The following is a 27325-nucleotide window of genomic DNA, read 5'->3' on the forward strand; positions in this document are numbered from 1 at the left end:
ATATATATATATATATATATATATATATATATATATATATATATATATATATATATATATATATATATATATATATATATATATATATATATAACTTTATATCTTTATGTTTGAAACCTGAAATGTGGCAAAAGGTTGAAAAGTTCAAGGGGGCCGAATACTTTCGCAAGGCACTGTAGGTATAGCTATGGTGGAGCTACCAATCATAACAATAGGCGAGTTCACTTAATTCCATTTAGTTTTTCCAGAGCATACTCCTTTGCCTAATGCCTATGAAGCCACTTTGGGCATTCACATTCAATTTTATTTTATTTTAAAAATGAAGGTTTTCCTTATTGAGTCCAGCCATGGAGTTGTACAATACAAAAATATTCCAATACAAAAAGTTGTAGGCAGACAAAATCACCGCTCCAATCATACAGAAAAGTATGGAGTCATATACACAAAAAGCATTGATGAATAGAGAGGTAGTGAAAATCCTTAAAACCTGTATCAAACAGACCTTAAGTATAGCCGTACAATGCAGTGAAAAGCTAAATTCAACAAAAGTCTCTAACAAAGCAAATACCGCGAGGGACCAAAAATATTTTTCATTTTAAAAGGGGGGTGTGTGGGTGGGCCAACCCCACACCCACACATAAAGTATATGTTACAAAATACAAGAAAACTATACACTACTAAAGATGTAAAGAGCAGACGATGGGGGGGGGACCGTAAAATAAAAGAGGAAAAACAACGTGCATTGTCCCCCATAAGATGTCTGAGCCTGCGGCACCCTGTCTGGCCCAGGAGTTACTGCCCCAGATAAGTGCGATATTCCAATGAGAAGGCGTTCCAATAAAACCAAGCTTTCCACGGTTTCTCCTTCCCCTTAAGAGCAGCAGTGAGTTCTCCATCCTCTGAGTCTCCTCACTAACTGACAACCAGTGTCTGAGCAGGGATGGGGGTAGGCAGGGCACCATACACTTCCACTTCTGAGTTATGCAGTAGCGTTTAGGTACCGGGGTCAAATGTAACAAAAACGCCTCAGGGTGATTTCCCAACTGGATGTCCATAAGCTCAAACACCATCTTCCAGAATGAACATATTAACGGCATTGCCAAAATATATGAAGGAGGGTCCCATGTTCCCACAGACATCTAAAGCACATTGGCGATACAGAGGGGAACAGTAGAGGGTGGGCAACCTATACCACCTGCTCAACAACTTATATATGTTGCTATAGTCGATTTGTGTGCAAAAAAAACAAAATATGATCGCTCTGTCCATTTGACAAAGTAAGGCCAAGATCAGACTCCCACTTGCTCAAAAAAGACAGAATAAAGTCTGCACTGGGACTCAGAAGAAGCCTATAGAACTCTGATAGGACATGTTGGAGAGGGGACACATCTGAGCAGAGGTTATCAAAAGATGAGTACGGCCCACCCTCAACAGCAGATCGCTTAATGAAAGAGAGAAAAGTTGTATTGCCTGCCAGAACGGCGGCAAAGGATTTAGATTGGATTGAATGTCTGCAATGGATTTCCATTGAGGTCTGTCCAGAAAATTCCAGACAATGGAAAAGCAAAGTGCAGCTCCAGGTGAATAATAGAACCAGGTGAGCTGGGGAATGGACTCCTCCCAGGGGTGCTAGCTTCAGCTTGCCAGCCATGTAATTAGGATAAGAAGGAACGGATGGCTGCACACCGAGGTAATTATAATCTCTTTATTGTGAAATCAGTAACATGAATAACACCACAGGACAAGAAAGGTACAGGTAGATGCGTTTTACACAGCGACTCTGCGCTTATTCATTACCAAATGAATAAGCGCAGTGTCGCTGTGTGCAATGTGTCTACCTGTACCTGCTTTCTTGTCCTGTGGTGTTATTTATGTTATGGATGAAAGTGTAACCAGGTGGTAGATTGAGTGGGGTTAAAGCTAAACAAACAATGTGACAAAACATTTCCCACCGTAGGATCTAGGGATGCACCAATACCATTTTTCTTATGAGTGCGAGTACCGGTATTTTTTTTTTTAGTACTCGCCGATATCATTTACCAATACCTAATGCAACTGTTTTGTTTTCACTTCAGTTGTCAGCAATGGTACAAAGCATTGAAAAGTTATTTACAAATGAAATAAATAGATTTTTGTTTTTAACTTTGCACTTTTTCAATGTGAAATGTGTAAATATATGTAAATATATATGTACAAAAATATTCACTAACAAAGCAAACAAAAAAAAGTTTTAATTGTTTATCATTTATAAAATAGACGTGAACAAAAAAAAAAGCAGGCAAATAATAATTAAATGAAGGAGAGTAGGGAGTTCATTAATCATTAAGGATGATTAGAGTAAATTAAGGGTTAATAAGGGGTTAAACAGAGGAACATGTATTCATCCCTTTGATCTGCAGATGAAGAAACAGAAAGATACAAAAAGAAACAATGTTTCTTTTTATTTTAGTGTTTCAGGTGCTGAGCAATGTTGTTAATAAACATTGCCAGCTGCTTTTTTTTCACAGCTCCAATTACCTGACTTCTTTAACACTTTAGCTGTCAATAGGGCTATCGGTTTCAGGTATAGGTGCATTTGCATGAGTACCGATACTTGTGCAAATACTTGGTATCGGCACAGATACCGATACTAGTATCGGTGCAACCCTAGTAGGAGCTCTTCTCGATACAAAATCTTAATCTCTCTTTAAGATTTCAGAATAAATATTGCCATTGAACTAGACAGGCATTGTCTATTGATGATCTTTCTAACATGGATAAACTCAAGGCTAAAGGAGTAGAAAATGCTGGTTTCCTCCAATGGGATCTGGTATTACCACTGGCACTTAAACATTCCTCCCTAGTTTTATTTTTGACTATACTGTAAATGCAATTCAACATCAACCTTGGAAAACCTTCATCAATAAAGTGTTGATACATGAGTGCAGACTCCATTTTAAAACTACCTTCCTCATTACAACTGCAATAATAGATCTCGCATCCAAGGACTGGTAAGATGCAATATATTACATTTTTGTTCTTGGGTTTAGAGGTCCTTTCAGTAGTCTGTTTCCAAAGACGGACCAACTTGTCTCCTGTCAGCTATAGACCACTTCCTGTATAAATTGTCAGGAAGAAAAAATTTTAAAATCTCTACACTAAAAAAACCGAGAAGAGTTGTTCCCCACCAAGGTGGATCGATGGCCATGCCTGCTTTACATGTCAATGATAATGCTACAAATGATTTTGTTAATATTCTAACTCTCATGAAAAGATGTAATCACAAAAACTACCCAACACGTTCTACTCTTTTATTGTAAGAGTGTTATCTGGGAGCCAAGTACAAAACATGATAAGCATACCAACACTTGCTGGGGTTGCATCTCACAGTTATACCATAGCTAAAGAACCAGAGGTTGTTAATCCTGGTCCTGGACAAAACAACTACACAATGGTGTTGTTCAGGGCTCAAGTCCTGGGAATGGCGTCCCTGCACTTTTTTCACAGCAGAAACTCTGTTCCCTTTGCAGGACTAGAGCCACTCGAGCCGAATGAGATGGATGCAGAGTAGCGCAGGAAGCGTCTGTCTGTGTAGTAAGTTCTCCCTCATGTCACTCAGCGCTGCTCATTCCCTGGTGGCCCCTCCTCTCTTCTCGTCTATCCCCATTGGCTTGTGACATCACCTGGGATAGACAAGAAGAGAGGAGGGGCCGCCGGGGAGCGAGCAGCGCTGAGGGACATGAGAGAGAACTTACTACAGACAGACGCTTCCTGCACTACTCTGCACTACTCTGCATGCTGGCTAGTAGGATCCCCAGATGTGCCCTGTAATGTGCCCCCTGATGTGCCCTGTGCCCTAATGTGCCCATGCCCTGATGTGCTATGTGCCCCATAATGTGCCCTGATGTGCCCCATAATGTGCCATAATGTGCCCTGATGTGCTATGTGCCCCATAATGTGCCCTGATGTGCTATGTGCCCCAATGTACCCCATAATGTGCCCTGATGTACCCCATAATGTGCCATAATGTGCCCTGATGTGCCCTGAGCCCTGAGGTGCCCTGATGTGCTATGTGCCCTGCTGTGCCATGTGCCCTGATGTGCCATGTGCCCTGTGCCCTGATGTGCCATGTGGCCTGATGTGCCATGTGCCCTAATGTGCCATGAGGCCTGATGTGCCCCATGCCCTTATGTGCCATGTGCCCTGATGTGCTATGTGCCCCATAATGTGCCCTGATGTGCCCCATGCCCTGAGGTGCCATGTGCCCCGATGTCCTATATTTTTTTTTTGGTGGGGGAGTGGATCTTGGTTGGAAGTTTCCACACTTTTTTCCCCAGGATGTGACCCCTGGTGTTGTTTCTAGAAACTCTGATTCTGTTGTTAGCAATTGTTTAACCATATTGTTTTCTTTATTCTAGCTCTGTGTGGTTTCCTTAGCATTATTCCGAACTCTTATTGGTTTGCATTGTGAAGATGTCATGCTACAACTCATTTTAAGGTATGAGCACCTGTATACTTATTACAACACCCCAAAAATAGCCTTTATATATATATATATATATATATATATATATATACAGTGGTGTGAAAAAGTGTTTGCCCCCTTCCTCATTTCCTGTTCCTTTGCATGTTTGTCACACTTAAATGTTTCGGAACATCAAACCAATTTAAACGATAGTCAAGGACAACACAAGTAAACACAAAATGCAATTTGTAAATGAAGGTGTTTATTATTAAAGGTGAAAAAAAATCCAAACCATCATGGCCCTGTGTGAAAAAGTGATTGCCCCCCTTGTTAAAACATACTATAACTGTGGTTGTCCACACCTGAGTTCAATTTCTCTAGCCACACCCAGGCCTGATTATTGCCACACCTGTTCACAATCAAGGCATCACTTAAATATGAGCTGCTTGACACAGTAAGGTCCACCAGAAGATCCTTAAAAGCTACACATCATGCCGAGACCCAAAGAAATTCAGGAACAATTGAGAAAGAAAGTAATTGAGATCTATCAGTCTGGAAAGGGTTATAAAGCCATTTCCAAAGCTTTGGGAATCCACAGTGAGAGCCATTATCCACAAATGGCGAAGACATGGAACAGTGGTGAACCTTCCCAGGAGTGGCCGGCCGCCCAAAATTACCCCAAGAGCGCAGCGACGACTCATCCAAGAGGTCACAAAAGACCCCACAACAACGTCCAAGGAACTGCAGGCCTCACTTGCCTCAGTTAAGGTCAGCGTTCATGCCTCCACCATCAGGAAAAGACTGGGCAAAAATGGCCTGCATGGCAGAGTTCCAAGGAGAAAACCACTGCTGAGCAAAAAGAACATCAAAGCTCGTCTCAATTTCTCCACAACACATCTTGATGATCCCCAAGACTTTTGGGACAACATTCTGTGGACCGATGAGACAAAAGTGGAACTCTTTGGAAGGTGTGTGTCCAAGTATATCTGGCGTAGAAGGAACACTGCATTTCATAAAAAGAACATTATACCAACAGTAAAATATGGTGGTGGTAGTGTGATGGTCTGGGGCTGTTTTGCTGCTTCAGGACCTGGAAGACTTGCCGTGATAAAAGGAACTATGAATTCTGCTGTCTACCAAGAGATCCTGAAGGAGAATGTCCGACCATCTGTTCGTGTACTCAAGCTGAAACGAACTTGGGTTCTGCAGCAGGACAATGATCCTAAACACACCAGCAAGTCCACCACCGAATGGCTGAAGGAAAACAAAATGAAGACTTTGGAGTGGCCTAGCCAAAGTCCTGACCTGAATCCTATTGAGATGTTGTGGTATGACCTTAAAAAGGCCGTTCATGCTCGAAAACCCTCTAATGTAACTGAATTAGGACAATTCTGCAAAGATGAGTGGGCCAAAATTCCTCCAGGACGCTGTAAAAGCCTCATTGCACGTTATCGCAAACGCTTGGTTGCAGTTGTTGCTGCTAAGGGTGGCCCAACCAGTTATTAGGTTTAGGGGGCAATCACTTTTTCACACAGGGCCATGATGGTTTGGATTTTTTTTTCACCTTTAATAATAAACACCTTCATTTACAAATTGCATTTTGTGTTTACTTGTGTTGTCCTTGACTATTGTTTAAATTGGTTTGATGTTCCGAAACACTTAAGTGTGACAAACATGCAAAGGAACAGGAAATGAGGAAGGGGGCAAACACTTTTTCACACCACTGTATATATATATATATATATATATATATATATATATATATATATATATACAGTGTATATATTAGAGATACACAATTCTGGATAAAATGAGAATCACAATTTTTTTTTGCTTCGAATAAAGACCATGATTCTCTACGTAACATCATCTTTCACATTATACAAAAAAATTGGGCTAACTTTACCGTTTAGTTTTTTAAATTCATTGAAGTATATTTGTTCCTAATAAATTGCATTTGAAAGACCAAGGCGCAAATACAGTGTGACATAAAATATTGCAACAATCTCAATTTTATTCTCTAGGGTCTCTGCTAAACAAAATATAATGTTTGGGGGTTCTAAGTAATTTTCTAGCAAAAAATACATATTTTAATTTGTAAGCTCATTCCTTTGATCCTTTGATCTAAAAGAACCTAGAGATGCATTGTGTCTCTTTATTGCTGTTGATAAACATTTGCGGGCTGAGTCTTTTATCTTCTTTTGACAGCTCTGAGCAGAGGATGGCTCTGCACTTATTTAACATGAATCAGGGATGTTGGATTAAGATTGTGAGGGAGGTTGAATCGCAATCACGATTTTTTAACAAATAAACGCGCAGCTCCAATATATATATATATATATATATATATATATATATATATATATATATATATATATATATATATATATATATATATATATACACATTCATTGATATAATGCTTTAAACCTGCCTGTTGTTAAGATTTATACTGACCATGCCAAAGAAAACGTATTATTATAACCTATGTTACCTGTAAAAGGAAGCAAAAATACTTAATGCCACTATTGTATCCTACTGGGTAGAACCATTAAGAGAAATATTTTGCCAGAATCACCCTGTCACCCGATTCCCTCTAAGAGATACATACACACTAGGGTTGGCTTACTAAAAAAGTAGAGCATGCTCTCCTTGCAAAGGAATTTAACTTACCTAAATGAATTTTGTAAAAATCCAATTTGCCAAGAATACTAAAACACATGCAAGGAAAACTAAACCAGCCATTTTGATTGCAAATAATTGCATCATTAAAGTCAGCATAACATTATCTTATTTGCTAAGTGAATATGTTAGGAAATCATGCCCACTGCATACAGCTTTGCAACACTTTGGTGTCAAAATAAGAGTATAGTAAGGAAATTTTCCAGCATGATAAGCCTATGATTGCCAAAATTCCTGGCTTCTAACTCTTTCTATACAATCCAAACTAATAAAAATGATTTGGCTGAAGATAGAGTTTAGCACGGATTTAGCAAGGGTTTAGCAAGGATTTACCCCCTTCCTGACCAGGCCCTTTTTTGCGATACGCCACTGTGTTGCTTTAACTGACAATTGCGCAGTCATGCAACGTTGTACCCAAACAAAATTGAAGTCCTTTTTTCCCACAAATAGAGTTTTCTTTTGGTGGTATTTGATCACTGCTGCATTTTTTGGGGGGGGGGGGGGGGGTTGCGCTATAAACAAAAAAGGAGCGACAATTTTGAAAAAAAGCAGTATTTTTTACTTTTTGCTATAATAAATATCCCCCCAAAAATATATATAAAAAATTTCTTCCTCGATTTAGGTCAATATGTATTCTTCTACATATGTAAAAAAAAAATCACAATAAGTGTATATTGATTGGTTTGCGTAAAAGTTATCACGTCTACAAAATAGATTTATGGCAATGGGGCGGAGTGACGTACGGGTATGTGGTTTTGTACACCCATGCTATTCTGCCAACGTATATCGGCGTGAGCCAGTCAGCAAGTAGTTAATGAACAGGCAAAGCTAGAAAGTAATATTCACTGGTGTATCAGTGTATACATTGTGTAGCAGCAGCTTTACATACCTTTCCTACCAAAACAATAGACTATACACAGCATTTCATTGCAAAACATGATTTCATCTACTAAATCATGCACAGCAGATATGACATCCAAAAGCAATGCAGTATTGTTTGAATTCTTTAAGGTCTTCTTCACATATTTGCATTAAAAAATGCCTGTGATAGTAACATTTTTTTTTTTGTAAATTTGTTTTTATTAACAGTTTTTCAACACAAACAACACATACAAACACATGACCCAGAACCCCCCCCCCCTCCCTCCCATACCCCTGTGCAGCCCCCCAGTCGATAACAAATCACAGAGCATGTTCATCAGCCGTATCCCACAGATAACAACTAGCTCCCCAAAAAGTAATGATGTACCCTGACTCCGAAGGCACAACAGAAAGACCCATGGAGCTCATAGCATCAACCTGCCCCGTGCACCTATTGGCTATCCAGGAATCCTCTCCCCACTCAGCAAACTAATTCAAAGTATCTTTGGCGTCCAGCCAGCCCTGCCACACTTTCTCAAATTTCTTGGAGCATCCCCTACTTAGGTACGTGGCCTTGTAAAGTGGAAGTGCTTTGTTAATCAGGCTTTTCCAATATGACACAGTAGGTGGTTCAGGTTTTTTCCAATATAACAGGATGGCTTTACGCGCATAGAACAAAGACAGAGATATCATAGTCCTTTGTGCCCTTCTAGGAGCCAACTCCTCCACCAGCCCCAGCAAACAAACCACAACCGTAAGAGGAATCGGCACCAAGAGGACTGTTTGTATGGTGTCCGTCACTCCCCTCCAAAAGTCTCTAATCTGTGGGCACTGCCAAAATATATGATCAAAGCCAGCTCGGTCCTCCGTACACCGCCAGCACCCCGCCGCACCCGTGCCATACATTCCAGCTAGCCTTGCAGGTGTATAGTGTACCCTGTATAGAATTTTAAATTGAATAAGTCTATCTCTGGCTGATACCAGAGTCTGAAAAGGATAGGCCCACATGTCGTCCCAGTCCTCCCCCCCAAAGTCCGTCACCAAAGCACTCCATGTGTCCCTACATTTTTGTACCACACTTGGTCTGTCAACGAACAGCTCTTTGTAGACCGCGGACAAGGGCTTCAACAGGTCCCCCGTCCGCAGCACACTCTCCAGGGGAGACACACCCAGCTCCAAAGCATCAGAACCGAACTGAGTGAGGAAGGCGTGTCTCAACTGGAGGTAGCGAAACAAATACCAGTTCGGTAGATTGTATTTCGTTTTCAGTTGGTCAAAGGTGTATAGCCTTGCCCCCCCCCCACTATGTGCATGAGTTGTTTGATGCCAACCCTGGCCCATATCACTGGGTCAGGAATCGCACCAAAATGCGGCAGTCTGGGATTAAACCAGAGAGGAGTGTCTGGCGACCAGCACCCCCCTCTGTTCTTCATCAAGACCTGCGCCCTGTCCCAAGCTCTCACCGTTGCTCGCATGGAGACCGTCAGGGAAGGAGAGGCCCCTGGACCCCTATACACCAGGTAGGATAAACTCTCATACGAACCCATAAGGGCTGCCTCTAGCACCGTGGCGGAGTCCCCATCATCCCTTGTCAACCATCGCCTGACGACCACCATCTGTCCAGCTATAAAATACTTAAAAAGATCCGGTAATGCCAAGCCACCTTGACCCCAGGGCTCCTGTAAAACACGGAGACTTATCCTGGGATGTGCAGCGGCCCACAAAAACTAACTGAACAGACCGTTCATCCTTCTGAAAAAGGAGCAGGGAATCCAAACTGGCGTGTTTCGCAAAAAGTATAAGAACACTGGTAAAACTTTCATTTTCAGTAGGTTAACCCTACCAATCAGGGACAGCGGCAAATGTTTCCATGCATCCAGTTGTACCTTCACCTTGGCCAGCAATGGAAGAAGATTGAGAGACATATAGTCACCTACTCTTGGGGACACCCTCACACCCAAGTACCTGAACTCCTGCACCCATGCAATGGGAACCTTAGCGGTCGCCAAAGCACGGGCCCCCCCAGTCAATAGCCATAACGTTTGACTTCTCCCAATTAACCCGAAGCCCGGAGTATGTGGCAAAGTTGTCAAGCACCTTAAACACAGCCTCCAAGGAAGGCCCTGCGTCCTGCAAAACTAAAAGCATGTCATCCGCATATAACGCTAAGCATTCCTTGATACCCCCTACCTCCAAAGCTCCAACCTCAGGGGACCTCCGCAGAGCTATAGCCAGGGGCACTATCGCTAACGCAAATAAGGATGGAGACAGCGGGCACCCTTGACGCGTGCCCCTGCCCACTTTAAACTGAGAGGAGATCAAGGCACCTATTTTAATAACCGCCTGAGGATTGCTATAAAGTAGAGATATCCAAGTCACAAAAACCTCCCCAAAACCCATATGCCGCAGAACTGCTAGCATATACTGCCAGTCTACAGAATCGAAGGCCTTAGCCATGTCGAGGGAGACCACTACTCTCGCGCCCGTCCTGTCATGTTCGACCTGCAGATGAGTAAACAGCCTGTGCAGGTTGGTGTCCGTAGACTTCTGCGGAATGAAACCCATCTGATCTATGTCCACCAAGGTAGTGATGACTTGGGAAAGTCTGGTAGCCAAAATTTTGGTTAAGATTTTCAAATCTTGATTCAGCAGTGCTATTGGCCTGTAAGATGAACATGACAGGGGATCCTTGCCCGGCTTTGGCAGCAGAATAACCTGCGCCTCTAATAAGGAGTCAGGAAGACACTTGTGTTCAATACAATAGTGAAAGAGACACTTTAGTCTAGGTACCAAGTCCTCCAAATGTGCTCTATACCATTCAACACAGAAACCATCAGGACCCGGAGACTTATGTGGAGGGAAGGACTTAATGGCCCTCTCAATGTCCTCTTCAGTTATATCAGCGTCCAAAATGTCCCTGTCCCCCACAGACAGGACCGGGACATCCAGGGACGCCAATAACCCATCTAATTCTAGTGAACTGTAAGCCGGGAGGGGAGCATACAAGGTTCTGTAGTATTCCACAAAAGTGTCCAAGATATCCACAGGATCTGTGAGAATGCCCCCCCGATTGTTTTTAATGCAAGGTATGTTAGTCTGAACTCTCTGTTCTGCTACCAACATAGCAAGCAACTTGCCATTTTTGTCCCCTTGCTCAAAAAGGGATTCAGCCAGCTTTGTCCTAGACGTGTGAACTAATTCGGTATAGTGGAGTGCCAAAACGCGCCTCGCCTCCAGAAGTTCACCATACGTGACATCCGAATGGCTATTAGCATGTGCCAGAGCACACACCCTCTCCCTGTCCTGCAATTCCTGCTCTTTCTGATTATGAGACCTGCGTGCCTGCTTAATAGCCGAGATATAGTGACCACGCATACAAGCTTTAAACGCATCCCACACCACGGTTGGGTCGGCAGTCCCTACATTATCTTCCCAAAAATTACTAAAGTGTGGCGCAACCTGAGTGGACACCTCTTCCACCTCCAGCCATCCAGGGTTGAGCCTCCAGCCCCCCCCCCTAGAGCCTGAGTTGAGACCAATATGTATTGACATTGGTGTATGATCAGACAAACCACCCGCTAAATATGTAGCTCCACCCACCAGCTGCAACATTGATGCATTTGCGAACGCCAAGTCAATCCTCGAGGAGGATCTATGCGTTTTGGAAAGATGCGAGTAACCTCTAGTAGTAGGGTTCTTCCACCGCCACAATTCTGTCAGGGAAGCCGTAGCCGCCCAGGCAGAAAGGTCAGCCGATGCCACTCTAGACGCATTAGAGGAGTCCAGAGCGGTAGAGAGTATGGCATTAAAATCCCCAGCAATAAGGAGAGGGAGGTGCATGTAGGGCGCCAATTTACCCAAAAGATCATACAAAATCTGAATCTGGAAAGGGGGCGGAATATAAACATTAACCAGAAAAGAAAATGGTGTCCCCGGAGCGGGGCTTTTTGCCAGCAAAGTTTAACCTGTGTAATATAAATAACATTGACATGTAGAAAAGTAAACTAATATTGTAAATATTTATTAATAATAAAAAAAGAGGATAAAATAGGTCACGCAGTAGTCAAAGACTGAGCTCCACTAAATAGGTAAAAATGTATGGTATTACATGTATGAACAGAAATACACATATACATAGAATTGTGATGCTTGAAACATAGTATCAATACAGTAAGAGATATATGCGTGTAGATAGTAAAAACCCTTTACGCGTTTCAACCCTCCCAGGGGTCTTCTTCAGAAGGTTACTATCTATTTGTGAAAGAATAGAAAAAAGACAAGCATAAATATATATCACAATACATGATGCACTGTGTTGTACTAAAAATAATCTGTTGTAGACAGAGTATATATCAAAACATTGTAAGATTACACAGTTAACAATCAAGTGATACATATTGTAACAATAAATACCTATATTGATCACAAGGGAAATCCTCTTTTAAAAGACCGGACAGGATTCCGTACATTCTCCCATAATCTTCATAGATGTGCCGACCTTATGTAGATGGAAAAAATGGCTAGCTCTACCCGGACAGAGGGGGGAAGAGCAAGGAAAATGGATCCAAAGGGTAAAAAGCTTGCAAGGGATCACATCCCTATTACCACCTCCAAAACACAATAATGGAGGAAGGTATGGGTATGGGTAAGCGGGATTAGGAGAGAAGGCAACCTACAGGAAAAGAAAGGATATAAGACATATGTATATATATATATATGTATATATAAAGAAGGGCCCTATTTGGAAACCTATCACCTCTGTATAGAGAGATAGAACATGCCCGCATGCAGTGTCAATAGTATACACACGTCGAGGATACACATATGTCAAGTGAATCCTGCCATTTCAAAGTGGAATATTTCACTCGGTTAGAGTGTGAGCAGATGCCCAAAAGAAAAATCCCCAAAGAAAAGACCAACGCCAGACCAAGACACCATATGCAACAAAGGTGGGAAAGGGGGGAAGGATAAAGAATAAAAAGGGAAAAGAAACAGAAAGGGAAAAGGAGGTGAAGTGACTGCGAACTAGTGCCAAACAAAACTACAAAAATGAACAAACAGTGAACATGGCTAAAGAAACAAGTGAATGGGGAAAGAAAGTGAAGTGGTGTAGCAGCTTCAGAATATCACAGCGTGACCACAGTGGTGCAAAAATAAAATAATGTATATATACCTATAGCCAATTTCCAATGGGTCCACATTGGACAACAGAGCCAGAAAGAAAACACTCAAATAATAAGTGGTAAAGTGGCTTAAGAGTGGTGACCTTTACAATACAGCCCTTCACATTAATATGTTTCCATGGGGCAAGAGAGGTCTTAAGTCTGCAAATAGACAAGAGATAGTCTTATACTCCTGCCAACAGAACTATATATAGTGCAATAGAATGAGTGGAACAGCATAGGGTAAAAGAACCCAAGGACTTACCCAGTTGCGTGAAAACGATGTGCGTGTGCTCCTGTGGATGAGGAAGTGATGTGCAGTGTGAAGGGGTGGGATATAAGTAGCCCAGGTTGGGTTGATAGGTCAATCAGAAGTCTCCACCCGTTAACCCATGACCACTATTGGTCGCCTAAAAAACGACCGGATGTGGTCCCCTCGGCGTTCCGGAAATGACTCTCCTGATAGGACGGGAGAGTGCACGATAGTGTCGCACCAGCGTGACATGGGTGCATCATTAAACATTAATCATTAAACATTAACCAAGACCACCTTGTATGTGCTAATATCAGCAACTACAATCAGATACCTTCCTCCTGGGTCCGAGATCACACGATGTATGGTGCAGGGTACCGCCTTACTGATTAAAATTGACACCCCCCTGGAGTAAGTAGAGTATGTTGCATGTATCGCCCGTTGTATCCAGGCTCTGTGTAAGGCCAGCACCCTGCTCCCATCCAGATGCGTCTCCTGCAGGAACACTACATGAGGACTAAGCGGTTTTAAGAATTGAAACATTAAAGCTCTACGGAATTTGTCATTTAGTCCTCAGACATTCCAGGAGACCACATTAAACATTTGTCCCGCCATCATCCCCCATTAAACCTGTCCGGCAGGAGACACAATACATAAATTAACAGAAAGAAATACAGTTGACCATGTGTGACATACGTGTAACCAAGCGTATGAAAAATAAAAAAACTGACTTGGAGGGCTGCACTTACTAAAAACCCCACCCCCTGACCCCCATAAACTCCCTGCTGCGGTGTAGCAAACCAAAAAAACAGGTACACGCAGCTTGTCCCCAAACCGTGTCCTAAAACAGTCCTTGAGGGCATGACCATCATGAGGCCAAAAGGACCAGAAGACACAAAAAGAAAAAAGTTGACACCCCCCTAAAAAACAAAAAAGAGGGTATCAAAGTGTCACCAAAATGAACTGTCATAAACACGGTGTCCGGTTTCCCGGAGCTCCCAACTCCGCTTCAGGACCCTCCCGCCTTTGCTGCTCCATCCGAACCTCATATGCCCCCCTCAGTTCCCAGGGTTCGATGTGTCCAACAGGAGAGCCAAACAGATACTGAGAGGAAGGGGCACTGCTCTTAACAATGTGTTCATAGAAATGTACTTGTGAGGAGGGGGCAGCAACCTTCGAATTATCCCCCCCCCACCCCAAGCCTGAGGGAGCAAACTTCCATGGCAGGTAAACCCTATGGTAGCACAACGGGTAACTCAACCCCCAAGGAGCAGACCGGCCAAACTCTTGAAGGGGGCCATAGCAAAAGGCAAAAAGGCAAAAAGGAAAAAAAGAAGAACCAATCCCGCTGTGTAGTAATTAAAACATGCCCGGCCTCGCCTATCTCAGCGACTGGAGCCAGGCATCTGCTTCAGCAGGGGTATCAAAAAACTTCACCGAACCTCCGTGTTGTATCCGCAGCCGACTAGGAGAGAGCATGGAGTATTTCAAATCTTTTTCTCGCAGCCTTCTTCTGATGTCCGTAAAGGTCTTGCGCCGTCTCTGCAAGTCAGCCGAAAAATCAGGATACAGATGCACCACCGTGTTCTCAAAAGGCAGGGTCTGGTGTTTGCGCGCCTCGCGCAGTATACAGTCCCGGTCCCTAAAATTGAGGAATCGTACCAGGAATGGCCTAGGCTGAGCCCCAGGTGGACCTCGGCCAGTGGGTACCCTGTGAGCCCTTTCCACCACATATGTTGGGGAGACCTCGGTTAAATGAAGGAGAGATTTAAAGAAGCCCTCCGCAAACTCAGCAGGGCGCTCCCCCTCAGCTCCCTCTGGGAGGCCCAGAACCCTAACATTGTTCCTTCGCATGCGATTTTCTGCGTCGTCGGCTTTCGCCACCAAATTCTGAACAGTGCACTGCAAAGCATGAATGGCTTCATCATGGCGATATGTGGCGTCTTCCGTTGCCGAGATTCGTGATTCGGTTTCAGAAAGTCTGCCCCTAAATTTGTCCAAATCAGCTTTTATGAGATTGCATTCTTCCGCCAAATGGTCTATGCGGACCAGCAATGATGTTCTGCTTTGCTCAATTGCCGCAAGAATAACAGTGGTATCATTGGCTTGAGGGGTAGCAGGCACGGGCGGAGCGGCCGCCTGCGGTGCCGCCTGTTCCATATCTGCCATCAGTGCCTTGAATTGGTTCAAAAAATCACTAGGGCACTGTGCAGGCTGCGGCGGTGCCTTCTTAGCAGCAGACTTGCCTTTGGAGGGCATGGAGGAGTAGGCAGACACACTGAGAGTATGTAGGGTGGTATACAGGCAGTGAGGTGCGCCCCTTTAAAAATAGTGCAGCCACAGAGCGATCAAACAAACAGCCAGGATGAGGTACAGTGCAGCGCTATAATTTTCCTAGTGTCCAAATTCTGGAGGAGGATTCAGCAGAAACAGACACAGTCCAGCAGGGTGCATAGAGAACAGGATATGTCCCTTTAAGAAAGTCCAGCCAAAGACCAGCATGTGAGAGCAAACAGTGCTGATAAGAGCTGACACAGACCACCACCTCACTCCCTCAGTCCTAGTCCTGGGACACCCTGCAGCTGACCCCAAACTCCAAGGCTCACCTCCCTTCCTGCCTGGATTTCGGCCTCCACACACTCCAGGAGAGCTGCAGCCCCCGCCGCCACGCGGCCGGCCGCCTCGGCGCGATCCGGACGCGGCTGCGTCAATTGTGGTGAGGGGTCCCGGCCACAGCCCCCAGTGCTCGTCCGCGTGGATTCACTCCCTCTCGGCCCGCTCGTAAATGCATTCCGCGAGCGCGACACTCCACCGCGGCCGTCCCGGAGGCTTCACAGGCCTCAAAGATGGTGGCCGGTCTCCACCAGGGAGCTAGGCCGCAGCCGACCGGAGCTCCAAAACACCGCCAAGCTCCAAAATAACCAGCCCAGCCGGTTCCGAGGATGGTCTGTGGTGTGAGGGGGAGTCCAGCAGCGTCCCCGGGTCCGTTAGCAGAGAGGATGGAGCAGGATTTAGGAAGGATTACTGGAGCTCATACATCGTGCGTCCTCCCTGGTTCACATCCGGCCACGCCCCCGATAGTAACATTTTTTAAGCTAATTTTCATGTTTTGGAATGTAGTGACATTAATTTTAAAAAACAGCATGCATGTGTGCTTCAAGTCTGAGAAATTACTGCGTACCATATTTTGCACTGTATGAAATGGCATATTGGTGAATAGTAATGAGCCAAACAACCCATTTTCCTTGTAGAAGTGAACCTTGTGTTTCTGAACTTTCACACATGCAGCTTCATTGACTTACTGCTATGAACAAAGACTTTTTTAAATGATTGAAATACCTCTTTTTTCTGTACAACACAAATTGGAGATAAATTATTCCCTGTTATACATACAAAGTTTAATCCTCTGCTTATTACAGAAGCTTTTAGAAACTGTGGGATTAAAAAGAGAAACCAGCACGGGGAGAGGAGGACTAAAACAAGTTTTGTAGTGTGATTTTAGGAGATCTGCATTTCATATAGTTTTAACAAGTTTGTAAAGCATAATGGGCTGATGTGTTTAATACTCAGCTATAAGCAATGCTGTCCTCTCATTGCCCCCTTCCCACTCTATAGTATAGGCTGTACAATGTGGGTTTTTCATTCATTTGTTCCTGATGTTGAATTAAAGTGTATGTTATGGCAAAATAAGAAAAAACTATGTAGTACAAATCTGCAACACATCCATTTTTATCCATTTATAGATCCTGCAAGTACAGAAAAATACTTCTAAAATACTTCTTCAAAAGAAACCGACCGATATTCCACTTGTGTGTACATCAACTTGTCCAACAGGAGTCAGGCGAACGGCCAGCTTCTGTCAAATAGGCATGCTGGAAAACCAGCAGCCAATTGGCATCTGATGAGCACTGGTAGCCAATGGCTTTGATCGCTGACCGGTGTGTTCTGGCGGGGGGACAGTCCCCCTGTTAGAAAATAATAGCTCAATGGAGTGATCGCTGTACTAACATCACATAGTATGGGGAGGTCCTCCCGAGGTCCTCAGTTTTTTCGTTTAACCCGCTGGGGTGTACCAGGCTTAAGTCTTATGCCGCGTACACACGACCGGACTTTTCAACATCAAAAGTCAGACGGAATGATTCCGGCAGACCATTCGATCGTGTGTGGGCTGCAGCGGACTTTTGATTTGCAAAAGTCTGACAGACTTTAGAAATGGAACATGTTTCAAATTTTTCCGACAGAACTCCGCCGGACCCAGTTCCTACTGAGAAATCCGCTCATGTGTATGCTAGTCCGACGGACAAAAACCGACGCGAGGGCAGCTATTGGCTACTGGCTATGAACTTCCTTATTCTAGTCCAGTCGTACGTCATCACATTCGAATCCGTTGGACTTTGGCGTGATTGTTTGTGGCCAAGTCTGTTCATTCGGAAAGTCCGTCAGAACTCTGTCAGAACTCCGTCAGAACTCCGTCGAAAGTCTGTCGGACCTAGTCCCTCGAAAAGTTTGGTCGTGTGTACGCGGCATAAGTGTGGGCTAACAACACATATCATTTTTTGTGGACTTAGTAGTATCAGCCCTGCCCAGTTGTCTTTGGCTAATTTATTCGGCCCACTTGTCTTTAGCTGATCCATCCCTTATCCCCATATACACAAATACTAATTGGCCCCCTAATTGTTATTTTAGACCACATAATTATTAGATCCCTTCAGTTAAGTGTGCACAGGAAAGCTCCTAATTTCAGATTTTGTGCACTTTTGAAACTGATATACCAGAACCCTTTTAGTGTTATATTTAACAGATCAAAAGATAGAAACAAAAATAAGTGCATTGTTAGGGTGTACATATACTTTTTGCCCTGGATAAAAGCAGATTATCGGTTAGTTTGAGACCTTTGAACATGCCAGCTCATAGTTTGGTTTGTTAACCTTGTGTTATAAATTACTTAAATAATTAGGGTTTCAAAAAGTTTATTCATTATTCAGCTAGGTATTTTTATTGATCCATTGACTGCTAAATAGTATTTTTTCCTGTGTAGCTAAGTACTCATAGCAACCCAAGTGTTAGGATGGCCACCCAAGTATGGCAACAACATTTTAGTTGGGCATTAGACTAAGTATTTTTAATTTTGTTTTTTTAACCTTTTTTTCTCTTTGTGGAAATATGTAATAACGTTTTGATAGAACTTTTTTTTACATAGTTGGATTTGTAACAGTCGTTATTGGGGTTGTACTACAAGTCAGCTTAAGAATCTATAACTGAAATCTGGGCGCATAGCCACCTCAAATGCCAGAGGCTATTTCAAGTATTGTTTAGATTTCTGTTGTCTGGAAAGTTTGTCCTCATAATCAGACTCAAAGGCCTTAAAGTGTGTTTGAAGATCACTGTACAACCTTCACAACAAAATAGCATTTCAGAAGAGATTTGCTTGGTCTGCTGATGGCAGTAAGAATTAGACATGTGCGATTCGTTTCGTACGAATCTCAAATTCGTACGAATTTCTCTAAATTCGTACGTTCGGGAGGATCCGAAATACGAATTGCCACGCGTCCGAATTTTGTACGAAATACGAACTTTTGCTTACGAATCCCCAGGAGGAAGTCAGCACAGGGATGGTGGGAGCACCTCATCTAACGAAAATTCGTATTTCGGATAAAAACCAAACTTCCATCAGCATCGACTGTCATATTGAAGTATATTTTTGCCTTTAAATTCATCTTAACGAACGTTCGTACAAGTTAACGAACCTAACGACAATTCGTATTTCGCACAAATTGAAATTGAATTTCGGGCACGAAGTACGAAGTACTAATTAATTTTAATACGAACCGTAATGGAACAGAACGAAACTAATTTATTGACGGCGCCCATGTCTAGTAAGAATAGGCGGATAAAAGATATGACACTGTATGAATGACGTAGGAACAATACACTTTAATTCATACTACCGTATATACTCGAGTATAAGCCGAGATTTTCAGCCTCTTTTTTGAGGCTGAAAGTGCCCCCTCGGCTTATACTCGAGTCACCGCTGTCTGACTGCTCGATTAGCGTATCGAGCAGACAGACGGCGGACATTAAAATTCAAAAGCCGCGCCTCCTTCTCCGCCTCCGCCTGTGATAGGCGGAACACTGAATTTCCCAGCAGTCAGTGTTCCGCCTATCACGGACATCCGCTCATTCTCATACTACGGACGAGTATGAGAGGATGTCCGTGATAGGCGGAACACAGGCTGCTGGGAAATTGAGTGTTCCGCCTATCACAGGCGGAGGCGGAGGCGCGGCTTTTGAATTGTAGAATGGCCGAGAGCGGTGTGGCCGTAGGATTTTTCTAACCATTGGAATAAGCGGTGTGGCCGTAGGATTCTTCTAACCATTTGAACCAAGCGCTTAAAGAGGATACACCCTCCATGCAGTCCTGACTCAGAGGAAGCGTTTTTGATTTGGCGATATCTGGTCTCTGAGATGGGATCAGTGTAGCTGGTAAGCGGCAGTAGTGTTGGTGGTGGAAGTCCTCTTTTTTCCTGCAAACTCTGATGACACTTTTCCTATATCGGTGTGGTGTGTTTAAAACACGTTGGAGATTACAAGCAAAACATTTTTTGTTGATGGGATGATGGACTAATATTTGAACATTAGTATATGCATTTCCCTGTCTGCACTTTGTTAATATTTTTTGATTTCATGCTTTATTTATTCACTCATTTGCTTCACATAGCATTTATCGGATCAGTATAGCGCAGCTTATTTGGGAATAATTATTTGAATTGTGGGTATCTCACGGTTAAAGCTGCTGCTGCGTTTATAATTCACAATTTATTTTTATTTTTTATTTTATTTTTATTTTTTTTATTTTTTTTTTGTTTCATTACTTCACATTAAGTTTACATAGGAACAGCGCTGTATTTTTTAGGTTTTTATTATACAGTATAAACTCCTGGGTCTTTCAAGCTCTCATCAAGCTAATTTCCAAACCGAGATTTCCCTGTTTTTCTATTGGCCTGAGTAAAAAATTTTTTTTTTATTATTTGTCTTTGCCAGGTATTTATTGCCATGTAACCACATGATGGTTAGTCAGAGATGGGCAGTGAAAGAAGAAGATTGCTATTCTGCATCTGCTGCTAAGTTTTTGGCCTTAACCCCAGACTGCTGTACAAACAATACTACTGATAATGCCGGGAGTTTGGAAAAAAATGTCATAATGTTGTCAAAATTTCGACAAAAAGGTAACAGGCAGCTCTTATATGCTTTAAATTGAAATGATATGAACTGGCATGCAAGGGTTTCTAGTTCCTTGTAAAATAATAATCTTTCAGCTTTCCTATGCTAATGATTTAATTTTTATGGCAACTTTATAAATGCTGGAGCAAAGAAATGACAAGCAACTGACCATAGCTAATGGTCAGATTCATCCTTTCCCAGAGAAGATTTATTAATAAATGGAACACTAGGGTTGCTATGTACAATGCCCTCATTTTCCTTTGCTTTGTTTTTATTAATGGCTGTTCTGGATTCAACCAAATTTGTGGTGAAAAAAAACCCAAAACATTTTATAAACAATTTGAAATATTATTATTATTAAAAATACACTTTTCATTTGCAGCCAGCTATTCTACAAATATACCAAAAATAAAAGCATATCTAAATGCAAGAACAAAATATATAATGTATTGCAGCCTACCAACCCTTAGATGTGGTGAATGCATTGATTTTCTTTTTTCAGACTAGAAACATTTTCAGCAAATACAGAAAACACCTGTTGATCTTGCAAGAAATGCAGTGTCCACAAAATGTTATCTTCCTACTGTAAACTTTTAATCCACCTCACCCCCATATAAGGTAGATGAAGGGAAAAGAACATGTTTAAACTTCAACCAGGATGGCAACTATGGTTGCCTCCATAAATACAGTGGAGTGAGAATAGCCACTGCAGGACAGGAAATGTGTTATTGGCAAGGTTACCAGGTAAAAATAAAGGGAAAAAAGCCAGAGTAAAGAAACCTAAAGCAACTATCTCATCTATGAACTGGTAAGCTGCAAAATATTACAATTTAGTTTTTGGGTTAAATGTGCTTTGAGCTTAGTAAAGCAAACATCCATTTCTACAGAAGAACAGAAAGTAACATCCCGAGTAAAATCCATGTAATCTTCTTTCTTCTTTACATCATTACCCTATTGTATGTACATAATACTATGTAATATAAATAGTTGTTTTAAAAAGAAATTGTTCTATTAATACGAACAGCAACTTTGTACAGTGTTATAAACTGAATGGCTTACTTGGTTCATGCTCAACATTACTTAACTTGACAGCAGAGCTACGGATTTGCAAATTTTACAATGTAGCTTAAAACGGTTTCACCTGTACTTATTCAGCAGGTGTGTGCAATGAAGAGGGAACCAGGTTCTTTCATCTGATGTTTCTTTTAATAAAATACATGAAGACAATCTGGCCCTGTGATATATTTTTCCCTTTCAATAGCGTAGATTAAACTGTTGGCCTATTTGTCATCTGAGTATGTGCACACTCCAGTATAACTTTCCCAAGGTTAAGAGGATCAGGATGCAGCACAATTGCAATAATAACTTTTCAGTTTACAATCAGCTTTGTGTCAGAAGAGCATTTACCTTAGAGGAAGATATTCAGAGCAAAAAGAGACGCTTTCATGCTTTTTGTTATTTTGGGAGACAAATGAACAAAAAACTCAATAAGTAATTTTACAAGGCTATAACTTCTGGGACACTGTACTCTACAACCCTGTTCAACTGACTAATACATAAATCAGTATATTACTAATCATGGTTAAAGAGGTTGGAATCCTTCCCGGTTTATGATACTGTATAAATAGCCGTTATGTCAATGCCTTCACAATTTCTGCTGGAAACAAAGGAAAGCTAAATTTTAGCACTTTGACCCCCTATAGGACTAAAGGAAATGTGATGATAATATACACAATAATGCAGAAAAAGTATGGGCGTACATGGTCTATTTTAGTTAATCTGATAATGCTGACAATTGCCCTGCAAATAATCACTCTACAAATGTTGTTTGTTATAGAGATTAATACCTACATTTGAAGCATTGTGCTACTAACAGCAATTGATAGCTACTACATGCTATGTTCTATTATTCCAGTGGTGTGATTAGTAGTGGGGTGTTCATGGGCAAAATTTCCCCCTGGTCACTGGTGTGGCAGTCATTCAGTATTTTTATATATATATATATTGATTACAGGGGATGTTTTATTTAATGTACAGTGGAAACATAGCTGGGGGCTGCCTTAATGCTTTTTTCTGAGCAAAAAACATAAAACATACAGCCTTTTTGTATACTAATAGACTTACGTATCAAATATGCATGCTTGCTTTCATAGATTCCAGTGATCCCAAAGTATCATCACCTTCATCCAAAGTCGAGTCAACCTGTAATGAAGAAATCATTCAAATGGTGGATGCCAGTTATCTAGAGTATCTTTGGGAAGCTCACGAAGATATAATTAAATGTGTTCAAGACTGTAAGGTATGGTCAGCCCCATATGATGGGGAAAATCCAGATCCAGAGACTTCTTTTCAAGCTCTGCTGGAAAGCAGTTTTAGAAGAGGTGAGTTTCCAACTTTCAGAGGTACAAACAGACATAATTTAGGGTCTTTCTCTTCTGACCATCCCTCTCTTGGAGGCAAACTTCAGATCGATCTTGAGTGGGATGACAGCTATGACACTGGAATATCTCCAGACTCTGGTAACTGTTCACCACAGCCAACTCCTGATCCCACATTACCTCCAGAGCCCCCACAACATATTCAAGAAATGAAAAAGAATGCAATAATGTTTGTTAAAGGGTCATATATTGAAGAATCTGATTTTCAGGATGATGTCATGGTTTACAGGTTGTGTGCAGAAAAAGATTCCACTGATACAGTAGAGGAAGAAAATAAAGACATGTCAACAAATAAACTGACATCAGATCAGCTGCATAAACTTAATGATGAGAATTCTCAGGGTCAAAAAGGAAGTAAAATTGTAAAAAACAATAAAAAAAATGCAACTGTGAACAGAGATACTGTAAAAAGGCACAGTAAAGAAATACCAAAACTGGATCTTGATTTTACAACTGAGGCGGACTGGAATTCCAATAACAAAACATTAAGTCCAGAGAGTGAGGATTTCATAGCGCGTTGTGATGAGATCATAAATGGACTGAACACCACCTCAATAGAAGTGCCCAACTCACCAGCTCATGAAAGCGTTTCTCTAGTTGATGAAGATGATGATGACTTTGAAAAGTATTCTCTGGGGACACCATCAACAGAAAGTGTCCCATCACCGTTTGGGCCAAAGGAACCTGGAAAATACACTAATAACTCTCCGCGGTCCCAAGCAGCACCTTTCACAGGTATTTATGTTTATCACTTTCCATTTAAATTAGCTAAGCAAAATTAGCTAAGAGCTCTAAATCTGATTCAGCAGGAGGCCTGTCAGACCTATGCAGAGAAACCCCTGTTTCCCCAAAAAAAGCAAGGGTCCTTCTCTGCCATATGCTTGTTGGGAAAGGCTTTACTACTACAGACTGTGATTGCTTACTAAAAAAAACAGTAATGCCCTGTACACACAATAGGATTTTCCGACAGTCAATGTTGGAAGTGAGCTTGTTGTCGGAAAGTCCGACCATGTGTATGCTCCATAGAACATTTGTTATTGGAATTTCCACCAACAAATGTTTGAGGACAGGTTCTCAAATTTTCCAACAAGACTTGTTGTCGGAAATTCCAAGCGTGTGTACACAATTCCGACGCACAAAAGTCCACACATGCTCAGAATCAAGCAGAAGGGCTGCACTGGCTATTGAACTTAATTTTTCTCGGCTGGTCGTACGTGCTGTACGTCACCGCGTTCTTGACATTTGGAATTTCTGACAACCTTTGCGTGACCGTGTGTATGCAAGACAAGTTTGAGACAACATCCTTCGGAAAAAAATCCACGGTTTTGTTGTTCGAAAATCCTTGTAACTTGTAACATACAGTATTTTGTTTTGAAGACTTTAAAATATAGTTAGCTAATTTAAACTGAAAGTTCAATTATGATTTAAATGGTGTTGTGACAGTTGTGAAAAAATAACTGGGTCCATTGATTTCATTCTTTCAATATAACACAATATTACACTTAAAAACCATGTTTTAGTTAAGCCTATCTCTAGCCAAACTTTTATTTTAGTATTGGTTTCAGTCTTGAAGAATTCAAATATATGTTGAAATATTTAGTTATAATTGTGCACCTGAAAGGAAGATTTTACTTTACTTCCAACATTGTTGGATATTCTAACCCTTCTTCACTCTACTAAAAAAGTTTGCTTTTATCACTGTTTGAGCGATTTACCACCACTTTTTGTTTTGAAAGAAATTAGCCAAACCAGAACACAGAAAGCAATAAAAACCTGATAGCATTTTCTGCTCTATCTGAGACTGAATAAAAAGTTTTGGCTGGACCTGGGCTTTCATTTATTAATAGAGATGTAATCTTATTTCTACTGGGATTGGGTACAGAAAACCCTCCTTCAACCTGGTATTTATTTTCCACCTATACCCATGATTAGTTTATTTGGCTTTAGATATCATTTCTATGCAGGTGATACTTAAAGTGAAATTCAAGGCTAATTCTAACTATGCTTAAAATTGCTCTCACCCCCTTTTAACTCCTATTTTAACTATTTTAACTATCCTGTGGAAAAAATATTCATATAGTTACCTATTCTCAGGATGCTATGGTCCAGTCACATGCTCTCCCCAGTGGCCAACTTCAGGGGAGAGGTGAGAGTGCCAACAACGAATGGAATGCCTGGGCAGTAACATCACTTATATGCTTACTATGGGGCATACATTGTCAGAGCTCCCTCCTCACCCCTGAAACCAGCAACTGTAAGCTGATCACGTAACTGGACCGGAGTGCCTTGAGAATAGGTAGGAAAAAGCATCTTCCTTCTATAGGGTAGTCAGAATAGGAGTTAGGAGGGGATTGGAGCTGTTTTCAGCTTAGTTAGAGCTAGCCTGGACTTCCACTTTAAATATATATTTTAGCTCCTGATCATGTTCTCCTACTGTTATGGTTTCCTGCCTTTCTATATATGCTGTCACTACTTTAATGCCTCTGTACTTCCCTAAAAAACTGCCAGCTTGCTCTACTAACTTACAGTACATAAGATAATCTTTATGGTTGACATGGGTACTTGATTCTTTTTATATAAACCTTACTTTTATGCATTAACCATCTTATTTTCAATCCTTATCTAAAAGCATATTCTGTGACTACTCCTTCCTCATACATGCCACAAAACAAAAAAACAAAAAAATGCTAGTGCTATCATATCTGGCTTGATTAGCCTAATAATTTACTATATGGTCTACCAACAAACAGATCGATTTTGGTCGAGTTCATCCTTAACTTTACTGCTCAACTTATCGACCTCCCTCTCATTGCACATATGCTGCTTCTCTCTGTAAGTTCCTCCACTGGCTGCCATTTTCAGCTCCCCTACACATTGGCATTCAGGACTTTTTATGCTTTTTATACTTCATGCCATGCCTACTTTTCCCCATCATGCCATGCCTACTTTCCAGTCCCTTATAACCTCAAGCACTGCCTTAAAACACATCTCTTCAGTCAAGCATACAACCTGGATAAAGTTATTCTCTTCAATCACTGCTATCTCATCTAACAAGGCACTTGCTATCACATGTCATCTGTATCTGACTTGTTGAGTAGAAATGTAAAAAATGGTTGGACTTTTAAAGCTTTAGACTTGAAGAGTTTCCAGAAAAATCGAAAGTGACCTAATCAATATTGTTAGATGCACTATAATTGAAGACTTTTGTCTACACTCAATGGATTGGGCATAATTAGTTAAACGGTTGTTTCAACAATGCATCAGGGTAGATTTACTAAAACAAGAGAGTGTAAAATCTGGTGCATTTCTGCATAGAAACAATCAGCTTTCAGGTTTTATTGTCAAAGCTTAATTGAGCAAGCAGAAGTTAGTTTTAGTAAATCAACCTCATTGATTTTATTACAATACTTTTATATGTACAGTATACTTGTACAAATAAAGAATGATAGAGTTTTAATGATAAAACTTTTGTGAGTGAAGTGCCTCACTCAAAAGTCCAACCTTTTTTCTAGATTCTACTCAATATATTTATTATAAGGATGTGGCACATACTGTATAACCAGGCCAATCTACTTGTTCTCTATATTGGGGTTATTTCTCTCAACCTTTAATGGTACCCCTTACCTTTATGGACTGTTGGGCCCTGTTTTTTATTTTCTTTCTTATTATTTTTGCTTCATTTTGCTTCGGTATTGTTTTTTATTACCTGTACTACCCACTTTTGTTCATAGCTTTGTACCACAGGAGATAAGGGTACTATATAAAAAGAATAATGTAAATGTCACATGACAAAAAAAAAAAAAAAAATGGGAACTGAATGTTATGTGCAAACTGTATTAGAGGTCTATTTGTAAAATAATAATGTTCTTTACTTAGGTCCATTCATCAGTGTTGTTTTATCAAAGTTAGAGAATATGCTTGAGAATTCTCTACATGTGAACTTGTTGCTGATTGGGATTGTTACACAGCTTGCAACTTACCCCCAACCTCTTATCCGATCCTTCCTCCTTAACACGAACATGGTCTTGCAACCCAGCGTGCGATCACTATACCAGGTACAGTAAAACCTTAGATCCAATTGGTATTTCTCTTAGTGTATCGATACCTGACATTATTCTCATTCACTTTGATTTTGCTACACACTATAAGGGCTCATGCACACTGCAGCTTTTTACAGGCATGTGAGCTTTTATTTCAGCTTGAAGAAGCTTGTACTTTTTTATGCTCTTTTGCACATTTTTATTGAGCTTCTTTGAACTTTTTT

At 41.4% G+C, this 27325-nt stretch overlaps 1 protein-coding gene across 4 annotated transcripts in view; it reads left to right on the forward strand.

The window, feature by feature from the left end:
* Window positions 1-27325, forward strand: part of FHIP1A (FHF complex subunit HOOK interacting protein 1A) — a 362353-nt gene that overhangs the window by 317287 nt on the left and 17741 nt on the right. For all 4 annotated transcript variants that reach the window (XM_077477033.1, XM_077477031.1, XM_077477030.1 and 1 more), the window contains 4 exons: window positions 4398-4477; window positions 20444-20628; window positions 22777-23796; window positions 26938-27116. In XM_077477033.1, the coding sequence (XP_077333159.1) occupies window positions 4398-4477; window positions 20444-20628; window positions 22777-23796; window positions 26938-27116 (1464 nt within the window). The remainder of the gene's footprint in view (window positions 1-4397; window positions 4478-20443; window positions 20629-22776; window positions 23797-26937; window positions 27117-27325) is intronic.

This window comes from Lithobates pipiens, unplaced genomic scaffold, assembly GCF_037356315.1.
Source record: "Lithobates pipiens isolate NorthernLeopardFrog02 unplaced genomic scaffold, aLitPip1_a1.2 Scaffold_13, whole genome shotgun sequence".
Taxonomy (NCBI): domain Eukaryota; kingdom Metazoa; phylum Chordata; class Amphibia; order Anura; family Ranidae; genus Lithobates; species Lithobates pipiens.